Raw genomic sequence first — 14,853 nt, 5'->3', positions numbered from 1 at the left:
ATTTATTTAACCGATATTTAAAAAAAAATTTTGTATGGCCCATGGGGGGATCGAACCCACGACCTTCGCGTTATTAGCACGACGCTCTAACCAACTGAGCTAATGGGCCACGAGAGATCGTGACGTTATAATCGTACCTATACCGAAACCTATAGACACACCCTTCCGAATAACCAATCAGCTTACAGCCTACGTTTTTGGCGGGAATTCAAATATAGTGATTCCATAGCCCACTCGATGACGCGCATCACGACGCAAGCTGCTCGCAAAATAAACTACGATGCGATTTAGTTCTATACTTTAGGTTATAAAACAACAACCAAGGGGGCAAATAAAAAGATTAATATATATATATATATATAAGAGTTAAAAAGAAGAACAACGTAAAATACAAATTACATTTTTAATTTCTACAAATTTAATTATTGGCAAAACAAAACAAAATGGCGGTCACTCGCGGGCGGATGTAAAGGTAATATTTAATTTCCACGTGACGTGATATTATGACTCATTTGGCCAATATTTTCAGTAACAAGTTTGCGTGTTCCGTTATCACTCGAAAGTACTTTAACGAGGCCTCGGAACTGGGAAGGATCATCTGGAGGAGATTTCAACGATCACCTAGCATCCGGCGTGTATCGTGGGCGGCGGCGAATGAAAGCGCCGTTGAAGGCTGCCATGGACTTTCCCGCCCTACAGCGGCGTTGTAGGAAAAGCCGCCCATTTGGAAACGGATCGATTTGATAACTGTGAAAGGCTGATTCTTCGTCTCTCTCTCTCACTAGCGTCATATTTTTACCGACTTCAAAAGCCAGTCTAAAATAATAGACTTAATATTAATTTATTTAACTACGGTGTTTATTAAAATGAAAACGGTTTAAGTAGCGGCGAGAAGCACACGGCGTAACAAGATGCATCATTCAGGGATGTCAGGTAAGCTTTTCTTTTTCCTTTTAGTAATGGTATCCCTACGCAATCATAATATTAAAAGTTTTAGGCTTAGCTATTTAATTGAAGTATACGTTGTTTTTATACAATTTAAGTTAATGTTCGAGTAACTAAAAATACTAGTGAAATATATGAGAATGTTAATAACCCGAAAAGTTGTTGTTACTCTTAACCTAATGTAATTAACATTAATTCTTAATTTAAATTTGCGTGCAAACAACAAATGGAAATTATATAAATACAGAGGTAAGTTTTTAAATTATACATTCTCTACAATATTTTTGGGGTTAACGAACGTCTCTCTGTCAGTTACGACAAAAGGTCTGTCCGCTTGTCAATTGCCTCCAATTTTTTCTTAAACATAGACGACAATTGTTTAATTGAAAGATAACAGTTATTAAGAAAGCTGACGTATTTCAATGATAGTAGAGGATTAATTTTTGCCAGTCATATTCTTTTAAATTTGGGCCAGAAGGACTCGAAGCTACTTTACATCTGGCCAACCGGAACGTCTTTTTCAGTCCCCTAGCTAAGCTTTAATACAGGAATCAGGGGGTAAAAATATCTAAACAAGGCGAGAAAGTGGTATCATAGTTTGTTATACCTAAAAAGAGACGCGCTTGTCGGAAGGAGAAAAAAACTAGCGCACCTTGAAATCCTTTCTCGTATCTTTAAAAAATGCTTATCAATTCTATAGGGTATTTTATTTTTTTAATTTAATTTTAAATAAATCCCAAATCAAGATGTTCCAGTTTCAACTACGTAACTAAATTAAGTATGCCAGCATTTATAAAACAGAAACAAGTTGGTTTTCCCGTTCACCTCCCAGTTTAGCCAAATGATCCCTTTCAATTGCTTATTTTCTACACTTATCTTTTTCGAGTCTTTGTCTACAGCGACAGTTTTTATTAATAATATTAGTTTCAACTGCGCAATCTCGCGGGGTGAAGCTTAATAAAGGTGGTTTGAGTTACTACTACTAGAACGGGGAAACGAGCTAAAAATCCATCTGGCAGACTGAAATCCTCGTATCAAAAATGCCGAGTTGGGTTAGGAATTTAGTCGTAGAAGCGAGCGGGAGTGTTTTTATTACATCGTCAGTGTTTTGGTAGTCGCAGCCGTTCGTTATTGTTTTATTTAACTCGGGAAGTTATCGTTTCAATTACCACGGCGTTGAGACGTATTTTGGAGGAGGTCAGCCCCCAGAAAGGCTTGACCTTAGCTATGAAATTAGAAAGGACCAGAGAACAATTAGCCGCTTTTCAATCGGAAGCCGAATATTTATTTTGTAGTAATGAGAATGCCAGTCATCAGGTATGGACATTGAACTCTGAACTTTTGGACCAGTTATACAGGGTGTTTCTGAAAGTCTACGACCATTTTCAAGATATGTTTGCGGAGTATTTTGACCCCTAAAAATTTAATGAAGACAATGCTAATTCAATTCAGGGGTCATCCGTAAACACTCCAAACGTAACTAGAAAATGGTGACCCGCGGTCGGCAATATATCATCATGGAACATTTTCAGAAACACCCTGTATATCAGAGTTGAAACTGCTAAGTTGTAGATTTAAAGAATGAACCACCACGTGGCTCATGAATTAAATAGGGCCTTGAAGGTTTAGTCAGTCGGCTAGTTTTAGAAAGTTGTATGATAGTTTTCTTGACCCCAAGGTCATAAGTGCAATCCCAATTAATTTTTTTAGCCCAAGTTCAAAACATAATAACCTAGCTTAACTAGAAACTTGTCAATTCCTCAATATTAAGTACTTAATGATATCAGAAGTATATAATACTTCTCTTCGGGAAAAGTGTGCCACAAAGTGGGGTAATTGTAACACTATTCTTTCCAAAAGCGCAATTGGTAATCTCGACTATCTAACATAAAATGTATAGGGCTTTCTCGAGAATAAGGTTGAACTTTGACTTTAAGGTATCCGAGACACGTACGTTAATAGGTGTAAACTTTTGTAAAGTAACTGTAATCATTGCTTAAGTAAGCGTGTAATGTTTATTGTCGTCTTCATTTGAGCAAAAATTCTCGGGAATAAATTGAAAGGCAAGAATTTAACTCGGATTTATTTTAGCTGCGGCGTGTTCCTTTTTTGAATGGACAATGTAGCGAGAAAAAATTTCAAGAATGTTGAAAAATGAGAATTCTTTTCGCTTAATTCGAAGGCGCTAGACTATAAGAAGGCGAACAACATAGCGACCCTCTGTTTACTGCTAGAAACATTTTTAAGATATGAGCGGGTATAAAAAAATTTCGCGACGTAACTTTATTCATTTTCGAGCATTGCCCCTGAGATGTTAGTAAAGAATCTGGTTAAAAAAAGTAAATCCACTTTACCAAATAGAATAAAAAGGACCTCTTTGTCCCACAAAATGATTTTTTTCCTTCTTCTTAAAGAAATTAACCGTGGGAGATCTCGTATCAAACCCAAGTATCTGTTTGCCCTATAGGACACTGTTGGTTTTACCTACCATTATAACCGCAACTCCTTACGTTTATTACACCAAGTTGCGTATATGGGACCTTACTTTATTTTAGTAAAGATTTCTGGCGCCAACTTTTGGATGCGCGTAGACTGTGGGTGCAAAAAAGAGATCAATTTGAAATAGATTCGATAGGAAAAGTGATTTTATTTTTTTTTCTTGGTAAAACTTTTTCTACGTAAGACCTTTCTGTACTCTGTATTGTCAGCCTCCTTTTATCGATTTGCTTGTAAAAATCGCGTCATATTGAGTTAAACGAACCAACCATTTCCTTGAGAAATACACAAAAACAATATTGTTGACAAAGAACTTTTTTGTGTGTTTGTTCGTTTTTTACACTTCTATGTCTTAGATGTTTCACACATAACCGAAACTGTCAAGGGTTTTTTTTTCCCGTTTTCTGGGGGTGATGTCAAAGAAGGGTTTTTTGTTTTAGGCCCTATAGTTTTGAGTTAGATGCGTTTAGATGTATTTCAGGTTTATGACCACGAAATTTTAAGAATTTTTCAGCGATGTGACGTGTGATATATTTTTTTTGGTATAAAGTATGATTCATATGTTAAATAGCCTGTAAATTTGAGAGGCCTGGTTTGAGAGAGAGGTTTTTGAGATTTTAACCGAGGGGTACTCCGACATTTACACAAAATCCCGTAAGCATCTCGCGATATCTTTCACGCAAAATCACGAAATATTTGAGGAAATTCCGAAATCTTTGGCGAAATTGCGAAATCAAGAAGAAATCACGAAATCCCGTGCGATTTTTTTTTTGGGAATGTCGGACCCCTCGTTTTTAGCCCTAAAGAACCAGACCACAAAGTTTAGTAAGGAATGTGAAATTTCCAAGTAATTATGGTAATCGCACTCTCTTTTTAAATTTCCAAATTCCCTTCATTTAATTTATGTCAAATTATCAAAAATATACTGGGGCGTGTTGGGAAAATTAAGGACCAGATTGTAATTAAGCTAGACTGGCTGCTGGAATACGAAAACACCAAAGTTGTCAAACAAAACTCAACAACAAAAATATCTCTCCTAATAGTTTTTGAAAGTTTGCCAAAAAGTATTTTAAAACTTTTTCTCGGCTGAGAATTATTTGGATTTTGCTGATCTTGACATATTTATTGCGTTGAGAAATTTGATCTTTATAGCGTATGGCGGCGCCTTCCAAAACTTACTAAAACTAGCACGTGTCGTGCGTTTCCCGCTTCTAAAAAAAACCGCGAAAACCTAATGAGAAAACCATGCCGGATGAAAGGGGCAATATTTATCACGTCTGTTACGTAAGTTAAATACGCGAGATGCCCCTTGGGTTTATGGGTAATAAAAGCGGACGTCATTTAAATAACATTATCTTAATCTTCTTCACGCTCTTTCTTTAGAATGATGGAAATACTCGTTTTGAATTTTACTCGAGAGCCATTGTTTTCGGAAACTTTGTAGACAGCTTAAAAGTTTATATACCCGTTTCCGGTCTTTGTTTTTGCTTCGTAATTTGAGGCGGTTTTTAAATATAATTCATTTGATATACCACGACTAAGTTGTTTTTGAGAAACGGCGATTACAATACGTAGTTTCTACTAAGTAGGGTTTTTTCCCCCAGTGTTGCCAGGCCGTTTGTGAGTCAAGATCAAGAGAGAAAGTATTGTAGTTCAGTTTGAATCAGTATTTGAGCTCCATTTGACTCACAGAGGGGTGACAACGTTGCATTTAAGTTTAACCTGAGAGAGGGAGAATAATTTTCTATATTATACTATTTGAGCGACTTGGAAGCGACCAAACTACCGTTTTACGCGTTCAACTTCTTGAAAACTGATTTATTTTGCTCTTTTTAAGCTACCTATAGAACCCCTAAAATTTTGTCTATGGAAAGGAATGGTTCTATTTTCCGCTAGGTATATTTATATAAGCTTATCACGTTTCAGCAGGGATGCTATGATAAATTTAACTACAATATAAATAGCTCTCAGTGGAGTAAAAACATTAATTCCCTGGCACGTCTCACCAGCACCCCAAGATGGTAAACACGGTGTCTGTGTTTTTTTGGAGTTTTGCGGCAATATTTTTTCAAGTATTTTAGTAAACGAAGATGATCAAATTTTCTATAGTGCATTGTGATTTAAGAGAGGGTGCATACAATGACATTTTGACCTCGTTTATCAAGAAAAAAGTTCCGATATTGATAGGGTAAACCTTCTTTCCCCTGAGGTTCTGAGCTCCCTTTTCAGCCAAGATTTCAACTTTTTTCTCGTTAGGGTATCGCGAGGGGTTGGTCACTGTTGAAGAAATTAATTACTTATTATACAATAGTTCATGGGTAGATATTAGAAACTTATAGAGTGAATTGCCTCTTGTCGCCTCGCGTTGCCCTCAGGGGTATTAGTATAACTTGTTTAATTCTTTTCATGTCCTGGTTTCTGAATATTCATGGTGTTCATCTACTTACAGGGAGAGATCGGGTTTTCCACGTTACCCGAACAGGTACACAGGAAGTCCGTAAAAAAAGGATTCGATTTCACTCTTATGGTTGTTGGTAAGTTTCTTAAAAATAGCATCATACAGTATAATTAAGTTGAGTGTCCTTGATCATACCTTAGAATAAATGTAATATTCGCGTGTATTCAAGGTGAATCGGGGTTAGGTAAATCTACATTGATAAGCAGTTTATTTCTAACTGATTTATACAAGGAGAGAAAAGTACATAGTGTGGAAGGTTAGTGAAGATTTTGACGTAATTACATTCTGCCAATATTATACCATAAGTTTATAAGATATGTTCCATAAGTATGACACTTCCTATACATCGTAATGCTAGAGACTTACAACTCGAGCTAGTTCTAGAACGACAAGCTAGAATTGACTATACACTCTATTAGTTTTGGAGTCCATCTTACTATTTAGTCTGTCATAAGCCTTTGACAGCGCTTTACCTCGAATCTATGACCTACGTCGCTTCGTGACAAGCTCCAGTTTGTAACCAGAATTTACAAACTTATGGAAAATCTCCTATAAGCTTATGATTAGGCCTACACTGAAAGGGTATTTTTACTTTTAAGATCGCATTGACAGAACTGTAGACATAGAAAAGAAAACTGTAGACATTGAAGAAAAAGGGGTCAAAGTTCGATTAAATATCATTGATACGCCCGGATTTGGAGACGCTGTAAATTGCGAAGACAAGTAAGTCAGTGGAAACGAATTAAACTTCGTGTCTTGACCAACATGCATTGGTTCGTTGTACGTAGCTGGAAAACGATCGAAAGGTATATCGACGAACAATTCAACCAATTTTTTAAGGACGAAAGTGGGTTGAACAGAAAGAACATAGTCGATAACCGAGTCCATTGTTGTTTGTACTTTATTCCTCCATACGGTCACGGGTAATTACGATTCCGTGGCTTCATAGAATAGACCCACGATTTTAATTAACCGCAGCTAGACCAATTTTTTGCTTTTTTGTTGTCTTCTTAATTTGGCCTTTTAAAAGGCTTCGTCAAATAGATATAGAGTTTATGAAACGGTTGCATCAGAAAGTCAATATAGTACCAGTTCTAGCCAAAGCCGATACTCTCACTTCGCACGAAATTAAGAGGTTAAAAGATAGGGTAATTATACCAACGTTAATTGTTTCTTAATTAAGCTTACTTTAATATTAAGCCAATGAATTTTTATATTTGAAACAGGTTCTATTAGACTTGGAGGAAAACGAAGTAAATATCTACCAACTTCCGGAGTGCGACAGCGACGAAGATGACGAATTTAAAAGACAGGACAAAGACCTTAAAGTAAGTTGATGACGTTTCATCCGGTAGGCCTAGTCACTCCCTAAAAAAGATGTCCTCACTTAGGATTCGATACCTTTCGCCGTCGTGGGCAGTTCACAGGTCATCGAAATCAATGGACGAAGGATACGGGGGCGTAATTATCCGTGGGGAACGGTCGAAGGTATTAATTATTTAATGATAATTAAAACTATAGCCAAGGCTTAAGAAATTAATTAATTTAAACGTTTTTCAGTTGATAATCCGAAACACAGCGACTTTCTGAAGTTACGGACGTTTTTAATCAGTACGCACATGCAGGATCTGAAAGACGTCACGAGGGACGTTCATTACGAGAATTACAGAGCGCAATACATAACGAAAATATCTCAACAAGCAGCTAGAGAAAGAAAGTCAGTAGAATTAATTAATTATTTTAATTGATAAGTTGAATTTTTGTTAATGAATCAATTTAAACAGTAAACTACGACGAGATTCGGGTGTGGGTAACTTAGAAAACCCCACAGAAACGGACAGACTACTTCAACAGAAAGACGAGGAGGTAATGTGTGTCCATTTTAAACTGACCCCCCGAAACTTCTACGGATAATTATTAATTCCAGCGCCATTTAAATTAACAAAGCGTGATTAAATTAAATTTAATTTAGATTCGAAGAATGCAGGAAATGCTGAATCAAATGCAAGAGAAACTTCGCGCGACTGGCGGCACACCCGGAGAAAATGGCAACGACTCGGACAGTCGGAAAGATTCGGACAGTATCAATGTCTAACCCAAGCCAAAGAACAGAAGTGTATGAATACGAAAAGAGTACGTCGAGTGCCACGACAAATGATTCGCGTTCCAAGTATATTGTACAAGTTGACTGACTTTTTTCATATATATTTCCAGTAATCGCGTAAAGAAATTAATGGACTCTTTGTTAACGCGTTTCTTCAAACACTCGAGTTTAGAGGATTATCAACGTTTTTTGGGCCTAAACGTATAATAATAATTAAGTTATTATATTATATTATACTATAACAAACCCTACCCTAATTAATAATAAATTAATATTAATATTAATATTACCCGGTGTAAAAGAAAATATCAATACTGAAATTAAAATTAATGAAGAAAAAACCAAGGAGGATCTAGAGGATATATATTCGTAACTGGAGACGATGAAATAAATAAATAATCCTCTTTGCTTAATTAAACCTTATCGTAATTGGCTCTCTAGAAATTAAACGTATGACGTCCGTAATTAATTAATTAACTAACGTGGTGGTTTTATTAATTTAATTTGCACTTGGAATTACAAACAAACAAACGTAATAAGGCCTAAAATGTGTAGACCGATATCACCTGCAATTCGTTTAATTTATTTGCTAAAATGATATCATCAAGGTAAATGTGATATCGGTCTATTTGAAGTGACGAGATTTATTTCGAAAGTAATTAAGTTATAATATACTTATTAATGGCTGGGCCAGTGCATTTCTCGCTATAACCTATATACAACTTAACAAGTTGGGTTTTTTAAATAAATAACTAATTAATTAATTATGAATAATAATTTAAAAGTTTCGTCCATAAATAATTAATAATTAATATTTTTTACGTTTTGTTATATTTTTAAATCCCCCCCCCCCCCGAATTACCGGTAACAAAAATAACTTTAAATCATTTAAAAACGTCTAATCAATATAGATCTTAATTTATAACGCATAATTTTTATATACAAATTGGCCTAAAATAAAATTGTCTTAACTTTATTGTCATTAAAAGGTTTTAGCCTATTTTTGGTCTATTTTTTTTATAACACTCGACGTTGAGTACGTCACTTGAAGCTAGCTGCGTGTGTGTGGGGGGGGGACGGAAATTAGTTGCGCGCGCACGCCTTTTAGAGAATACCACGTGACAAGATCGAGTCAGTCACTTTCTTAGTTGATTTGACCTGACTCATTAGGCCTTTGTTTTTTCACGATGCCAGTTCGGAACTTCGGGTCACGTGATGAGAAGGCGCAACGGGTGTCGTCACTGTCGTGTGTGTCGCCGGTTGAATTTTGATGTCGTTACAGGGGTAATATACAGCGATCTGGATGGAGACTGCGGTCACGTGTGTGTTGGTGTACCAGGACCAGTACCAGTACCGTAAGGTATGTCCGTTTTCTTTTTTTCAAGTTGAAAAATTATTCATGTATGCGCTCGAGTAGCCGAGTACTCGCTGGTAAAATTGCCCGTAAGGGATTTGGAAGCGTCAAGGGGGGAATTCTTTATTGGTTTTGATATTGGTTTCGAAATGACGAATGAGAGTGGTGGCCCAAATGGGGGGATTTCTAGAAGCCAATATAACGAATTTCCATAAATTTTCTTATAGAGTAATCTGTCTATTCGTCGATCAATAATTCCGATACCATGCAGTTAGGGTACCCGGTCAGCTAACCCTATTTTTGAGGGGTTAAACTTAGAAATTAATATCATCTGACCGCCATCAACGTTATTAGATTTCCTGGGACGCGATTTAAATTTGGAATTTTGTGTCCCGCTTCGATGTTACCGTTCCCACTTTTACGGTCATTTTTCTAATAAATTTTAATTTGGGCTTCTGTCAAGGGTCTCTCTCACGTTCGTTGAATCGTTGACCACCCAATAAGAATTAGCTACCGGTTGAAATTGAAGGGTTAGGCCTACATCGCATTAAGAAATTTCCGTTCATAATTGTAATTTTTTGTGGAGGGTGAACGGAAATCTGTCCCTGCTTTAAATAATGGAAAGTAGGCCATTTTTAGACGAGTTTACAAATGCGCGAAGTCGTTTTAAACTTGATAACGCCGCCGTGTATGTTTTTTTATCTGTCAAAAAATAGTTTTCGTTAGTCGCGGGTCAAAGTTGAACTTCGCAGTCGATTTTAAAGTTTTTCCATTGTTAAATTTTAAACCATAGTGTTTACAAAGTTATTGACCCATAGGTTATATCTACTTATACATATTCACGGTACAACTTTTAGAAGATACAGTTTAAAAAAAAAAAAAAAGCGGGGAAAACAAATTCTCTCGAAACTGAAACAGGCAGTTTTAAAGATAACCCCCACCAACAACCAAAAAACAAAATGTATTTTAGACAATTCTAAAAATTGGTTTTTCACAAGCTCTGAGAATTTCGTGAGCGTAGTTTCACCAAATAGTCAGGTTCCTCCCCCCCCTTTAAAGAGGTTAAAGGTCACGTCTTTTTAACTGTGTATCATTGCACTAATTCCTGAAGAGAAGCAAAAGGGCCTTCTTGGGTTATTTTCTTATGGCCAAAAAGCACCGCTAGAGGCAGTGCGAGTCGGCTAGCTTCCCACGTGTAGTGAACTTGGGCTCCGTCTGGTGTTACCTCTTGGTGCCAGGGGAAATAACCTAAGATGGCGGCAGCCCGCAGGTCATTTGGTTACTCCGCGAGTTTTTTAATGGAATGGTCCAATTGAATTCGTTATTAACAGCCTGTTCTCAATGATAAAGGAAAAGTAGTCATAAATAATTGTAAAACGACACGACACTGTCGCCCACGAAATTGAAAGGACTTTGGGATGAAAGGACTCGTAACTCCGTTCGCTAGTCGCATTAGAATGATAAAAATAAACAACAAAGTCTGTTAAAAACGTTCGCCTTCTTTAGATAAACCATACGCATTTTCGCAATTTGTCAGTGGCCCTCTACCATGTCACTGAAAAAGAAAAAGATCTGCTGGAAATCTCGCAGTCAAAAACAAACATTCGGTTGGGTTCCCCATTTTCCGAATTAATTGTTCGTCCGCCATGCGAAGAGCCAGCTCTAAATCAACGAGTAGAATTTATATCCCCGCTTCTACGTCCTCTATAAATCTAGTCTGTGCTTTTTTTCATTCTTTCGGTTCTTTTTACTTTTCTTTGCTTCACCGAGATGCTTTGCAGCTCGTTCACCACCTTCTTTGGTCTTTGGTATAGGGGTCGTTTGGGGGGGGGGAAGAAAAGAGTCGAGGTGTCATTAACAGAGCTCCTCTTCATTTTCTGCTTTCGCTTTTACCACCATCTACCCTTTTTTCGGCCTCGTACGTCTTTTATTCGCCTCTCTCTCTATTCTTTGGACGCACGCGGCCCCTCTCAATGTAATCGAGGCTATACAAAGACTAATGACTCTGACTATCTAGAGATGGAATAGGACACCCTGCTCTAAGGCCCTCGCTCACTATTTTAATCTTAACCCAAATACCAGGGTTTTCCGGGGTTTTGATTTAAACAAATGTAACACGTAAATCGAAACTTTGTTTAAAGGGTAAAGAATAACCTTTCACCTTCGATTTCACGTACATATTCTGAGATACTAATCAAAACGCCCCACTTGATTGAATTCTCGATTTCTTTACGAGTGTAATTAGAGGTTGGTTCATAAGATATCTTTCGTAAGTTTGTCACTGGTTACAAACTGGAACTTGTCATGAAGTGATTGAAGTAGGTCATAGATTCGACGTAAAGCGACGCCTGGTGAGGCACTGTCAAAGTCTTAGTACAGACTAAATAGGAAGATGAACTGCGAAACCGAATTAGTAAATGCGCGAAAGAGTGCGCTGTGTGTCTTTAAGTTGGCCTGAAGATCTTGTTCCTTTCAGTTTCTAATCCGATCGATTTGACTTATTTTAAAAAGAGTCCTGAAAAGGGATTTTCTTGTAGACTAGGATTAAAAATTTAATTCGAAAAGTTCTTCTTTCGCCTATGGGGCATTTCGTTGCCTTGCCAACTGAAAGAGACGGTATAAATCATTTAATTTTTAATGCACTTTTCTCCTTTTCATTCTATACCACTCCTGAATTTGAATCGATGCAATTTACACTTCCAGCATAGAACTTGGGAAGACATTTTTCACGAGAGCTTTACGTCTGAATATATTAACAAAAATCCCCAAAAACGTGATTACCTACCGACGCTTTTATCGCGTATAGTTAGCCAATCAGAAATGGATGGAAAAGTTACCCAAAATTGCGCTTTATGATCTAACCAACCTTCATTTGGTGGTAGTAAAGGGTTATATCGTTTTACCACGATGTAAAAATTCAGGGATCTTTGTAATAAATAACTGGACGATGCGAGCTCGGTGACGCTCCATCATGCACTTATATTCAAAGATGCGGTGTTAAAGAATAGGAATTTTTTTTTTTTTGCATCTTTCAAAGACGTGACATATAGTCAATTTCCCGGCCTTTGATTGACTGCCAGACGTTGGTAGTATCCATTCTTTGGTTCCCGTATCTTTTATAAAACCAAAGTTAGGTTCTTCCAGGAATCAATAATGTTAGCACTGCGGCTTGATATAACCCTGGATATTTTAATAAATAGGACTAAAATGTACTCAATGGAATATGCTACATCGCGAGTAATGTTCTTCCAAACTGCGCGTGCTTTGCAAGGGAGAAAGGTGGTAAGATGGAGTGGTAATGATGATGGGCTACCCGCGGCAATGAAACTCTCCCCTACCCTTCGCTAGGCTATTGTTAGGTGCTGCTGTCGCGTAGCGCTATTGTATCCTTTATTTTTAATACGCGGGGTCTAGCTACCATACGACCCTACGCCCTACCTAACCGCTGAGGATGCTGGGAGAACTTCCGTTGTCGTAGATGGAGGTTCAGAGGCAACGTTATAGGTATGATACTTACTGCTCCATCTGTAACTCCTTCAAGGTTTTGCAAATAGGTTAGTTTTTGCGTCGCAAGTCCGTTAGAAAGTCAATAATTAGGCCTTAATGAAAGCAACATTTCGCGTAATATATTGAATTCGAAACTAATTAACATATATCGAGATAATTAATTAATTAAGTTAAGAAGATTCTAATAAATTAATAACGTATATTAATTTTAATGAGCCTCTTGATAAAAAAACTGTCTCCCCCCAGAGGGTATGTGAATTGCGATAACTCTATTCAGATTTCAACTAGAGAGAGAAAGTAACTGGGGAATAAATCAACTTCCAAGTTTTTTCTTCCGCTGAATTTTTTTTTTCGGAAGTGAGGAAGGGTAATAAAAAGGATAGGGACTAGAATAAAGAAGAAAAGCTTTAAGGGATGAGCTTGGGTAATACCAGGAGCTGATGATGAATTCGAGATCCATTCGTCTCTCTCAAGAGACAACAGATGGCGTTACAAACGTAAATGATCCATCAAACTTTTCGAGTTGGTTGATTCGGAAACAAATTTTATTCGGATCAATTCCTTCAAAAAAACTGATGCGAAAGTTTTTATTTTAGCAACTTCCTCATCGTCAAGATTAGTTCTCGCTATTATCGAGAAAAAGTTCGATAAAGAAAAAAACTCTCCCTCAAAAATTCGCGATGAAATTTGATGGTGATAACTTGATATCGGGGTACATTGGAAAAAAGAAATTAATGATGAATTTCCTTCGATTGACGGTTACGAGGCTGTAGGCCTATATGTTCCGGTTCTAGTTGTATATATTTATTATTAGATTTAACTGGATTTTCTGGAAACTCTACAGAAATGATATTTGAAATACAAACATTAATTTTGTAATAGAATTGGAGTTATAAGAGAACATCAAAATTGTTCTCTAGACATTTCATTCTCCCTTTAAGGAGAAAATGTTTGTAATTGGTTGTAAATGAGTCTTAAGTTGGGTTTCACCTATTTCACGACACGCTTAACACGGCATTGATGATGCTAGGGTATCAATCGGAATTAGAACTTAGCGTAGCCTGAGCTATGCTCTTAGTGCTGCAGCTTTGAACTGTACTGATTTAAGTTGAAGTCTATGCCTCTATGAAGAGAAAGAGATCCTCCGGAAAAAAAGCTTGTCCTTAATCCGTGCAAGATACTCTAGTCAATAGCGCATCCGAAATCCATTAAGTCAGCTGACGGAGTGAGGGTAAATACACATTGTTTAACGTTGAAGATCGCGTTACGTTATCGGCTCCAATAAGTTATTATGAGCGGGGGTGGATATATCTTTTATAATAGTGTCTTCTTGGAAAGAATTCTTCAATGACGGTTAATTTCCTCGCCATATTAAGGCCAAGCGTCAGAAACAGTTGGACGGACGATTAGTTTCGTTTGTGATGTTACTTATAACGCGTCCTGTTTGTACTTGGTGCGTTCCTAAGTATATCCAGAAAGCCTATGCCCTAGATAGACAGCGTATGTCTTGGTTCGTCGGAAGAACAGTGTACTATTTTAATTTCTTATCGCGGGAAGTTGCCTATAATGAAAATTATCTGGAAACGTATATTAACTAAAGGTACCTACGTAGTGTGGGTGTTTCCGAGAATAAGCTAGGTTATCACCCAAATCCGATAAAAGTTGCCAAACCAAAGGCGCACCTAGTTTCACGTGGGTTTATTTAGTTTATACCGTTCGTCACTCGTGAAGTTTTGTAAACAAAGGTAAATTAATATTTTCTACGCCTCTGTCATTATGCGTATAGTTTTTGGGGCTAGGAGGATTGATACCATTTACAGTAGGAGGCCCGGGTACTTGGCGGACAAAGCGCGATACTAAGTAGCCTGACCTCCTGCAGTGTAAACGGTATCAATCCTCCTAGTCTGAAACTATATGTATACCTAGAGAACAATTACTAGGAGAAAAACAAAAACAACTTGTTTTTAAAAACAGGATTGTTTATTCGTC

General features: G+C 37.2%; 1 protein-coding gene and 1 non-coding gene across 4 annotated transcripts; one reads left to right on the top strand and one right to left on the bottom strand.

Moving 5' to 3' along the window:
• Nucleotides 1–35: 35 nt before the first annotated feature.
• On the bottom strand, nucleotides 36–109 carry TRNAI-AAU (transfer RNA isoleucine (anticodon AAU)). Its single transcript has one exon. It is a non-coding gene; the product is annotated as a tRNA-Ile (tRNA).
• Nucleotides 110–406: 297 nt separating this feature from the next.
• LOC149588900 (septin-2-like) lies at nucleotides 407–9,003 on the top strand. Of its 3 annotated transcripts, XM_089861963.1 has the most exons (12): nucleotides 1,939–2,262; nucleotides 5,891–5,975; nucleotides 6,069–6,155; nucleotides 6,499–6,622; nucleotides 6,688–6,822; nucleotides 6,930–7,047; nucleotides 7,126–7,227; nucleotides 7,291–7,387; nucleotides 7,460–7,616; nucleotides 7,684–7,765; nucleotides 7,872–8,032; nucleotides 8,114–9,003. In XM_089861963.1, the coding sequence occupies exons 1-11, from the start codon at nucleotides 2,173–2,175 to the stop codon at nucleotides 7,992–7,994; spliced, it is 1,200 nt and encodes a 399-aa protein (XP_089718089.1). In that variant the 5' UTR covers nucleotides 1,939–2,172; the 3' UTR covers nucleotides 7,995–8,032; nucleotides 8,114–9,003. The 3 variants fall into 3 exon arrangements, with proteins under 3 accessions (XP_089718090.1, XP_089718089.1, XP_089718088.1); XM_089861964.1 differs by lacking the exon at nucleotides 1,939–2,262 and adding an exon at nucleotides 407–933 and having other exon boundaries at nucleotides 5,889–5,975; nucleotides 7,872–9,003; XM_089861962.1 differs by having other exon boundaries at nucleotides 7,872–9,003.
• Nucleotides 9,004–14,853: the final 5,850 nt, after the last annotated feature.

The sequence above is a fragment of the Phalangium opilio genome, unplaced genomic scaffold (genome assembly GCF_054372755.1).
Source record: "Phalangium opilio isolate 3A_F unplaced genomic scaffold, DU_Popi_V2 ptg000528l_1, whole genome shotgun sequence".
In the NCBI taxonomy this organism is placed as follows: domain Eukaryota; kingdom Metazoa; phylum Arthropoda; class Arachnida; order Opiliones; family Phalangiidae; genus Phalangium; species Phalangium opilio.
This window is presented reverse-complemented; position numbering and strand designations above follow the sequence as displayed.

Bases quoted from the DNA above. Each gene is read 5' to 3' on its own strand.
- LOC149588900 (XM_089861963.1), top strand. From the start codon at position 2,173: ATGAAATTAGAAAGGACCAGAGAACAATTAGCCGCTTTTCAATCGGAA. The intron at 5,976-6,068 runs GTAAGTTTCTTA...CGTGTATTCAAG, and splicing joins TTTCACTCTTATGGTTGTTG to GTGAATCGGGGTTAGGTAAA. The intron at 7,388-7,459 runs GTATTAATTATT...AACGTTTTTCAG, and splicing joins TCCGTGGGGAACGGTCGAAG to TTGATAATCCGAAACACAGC.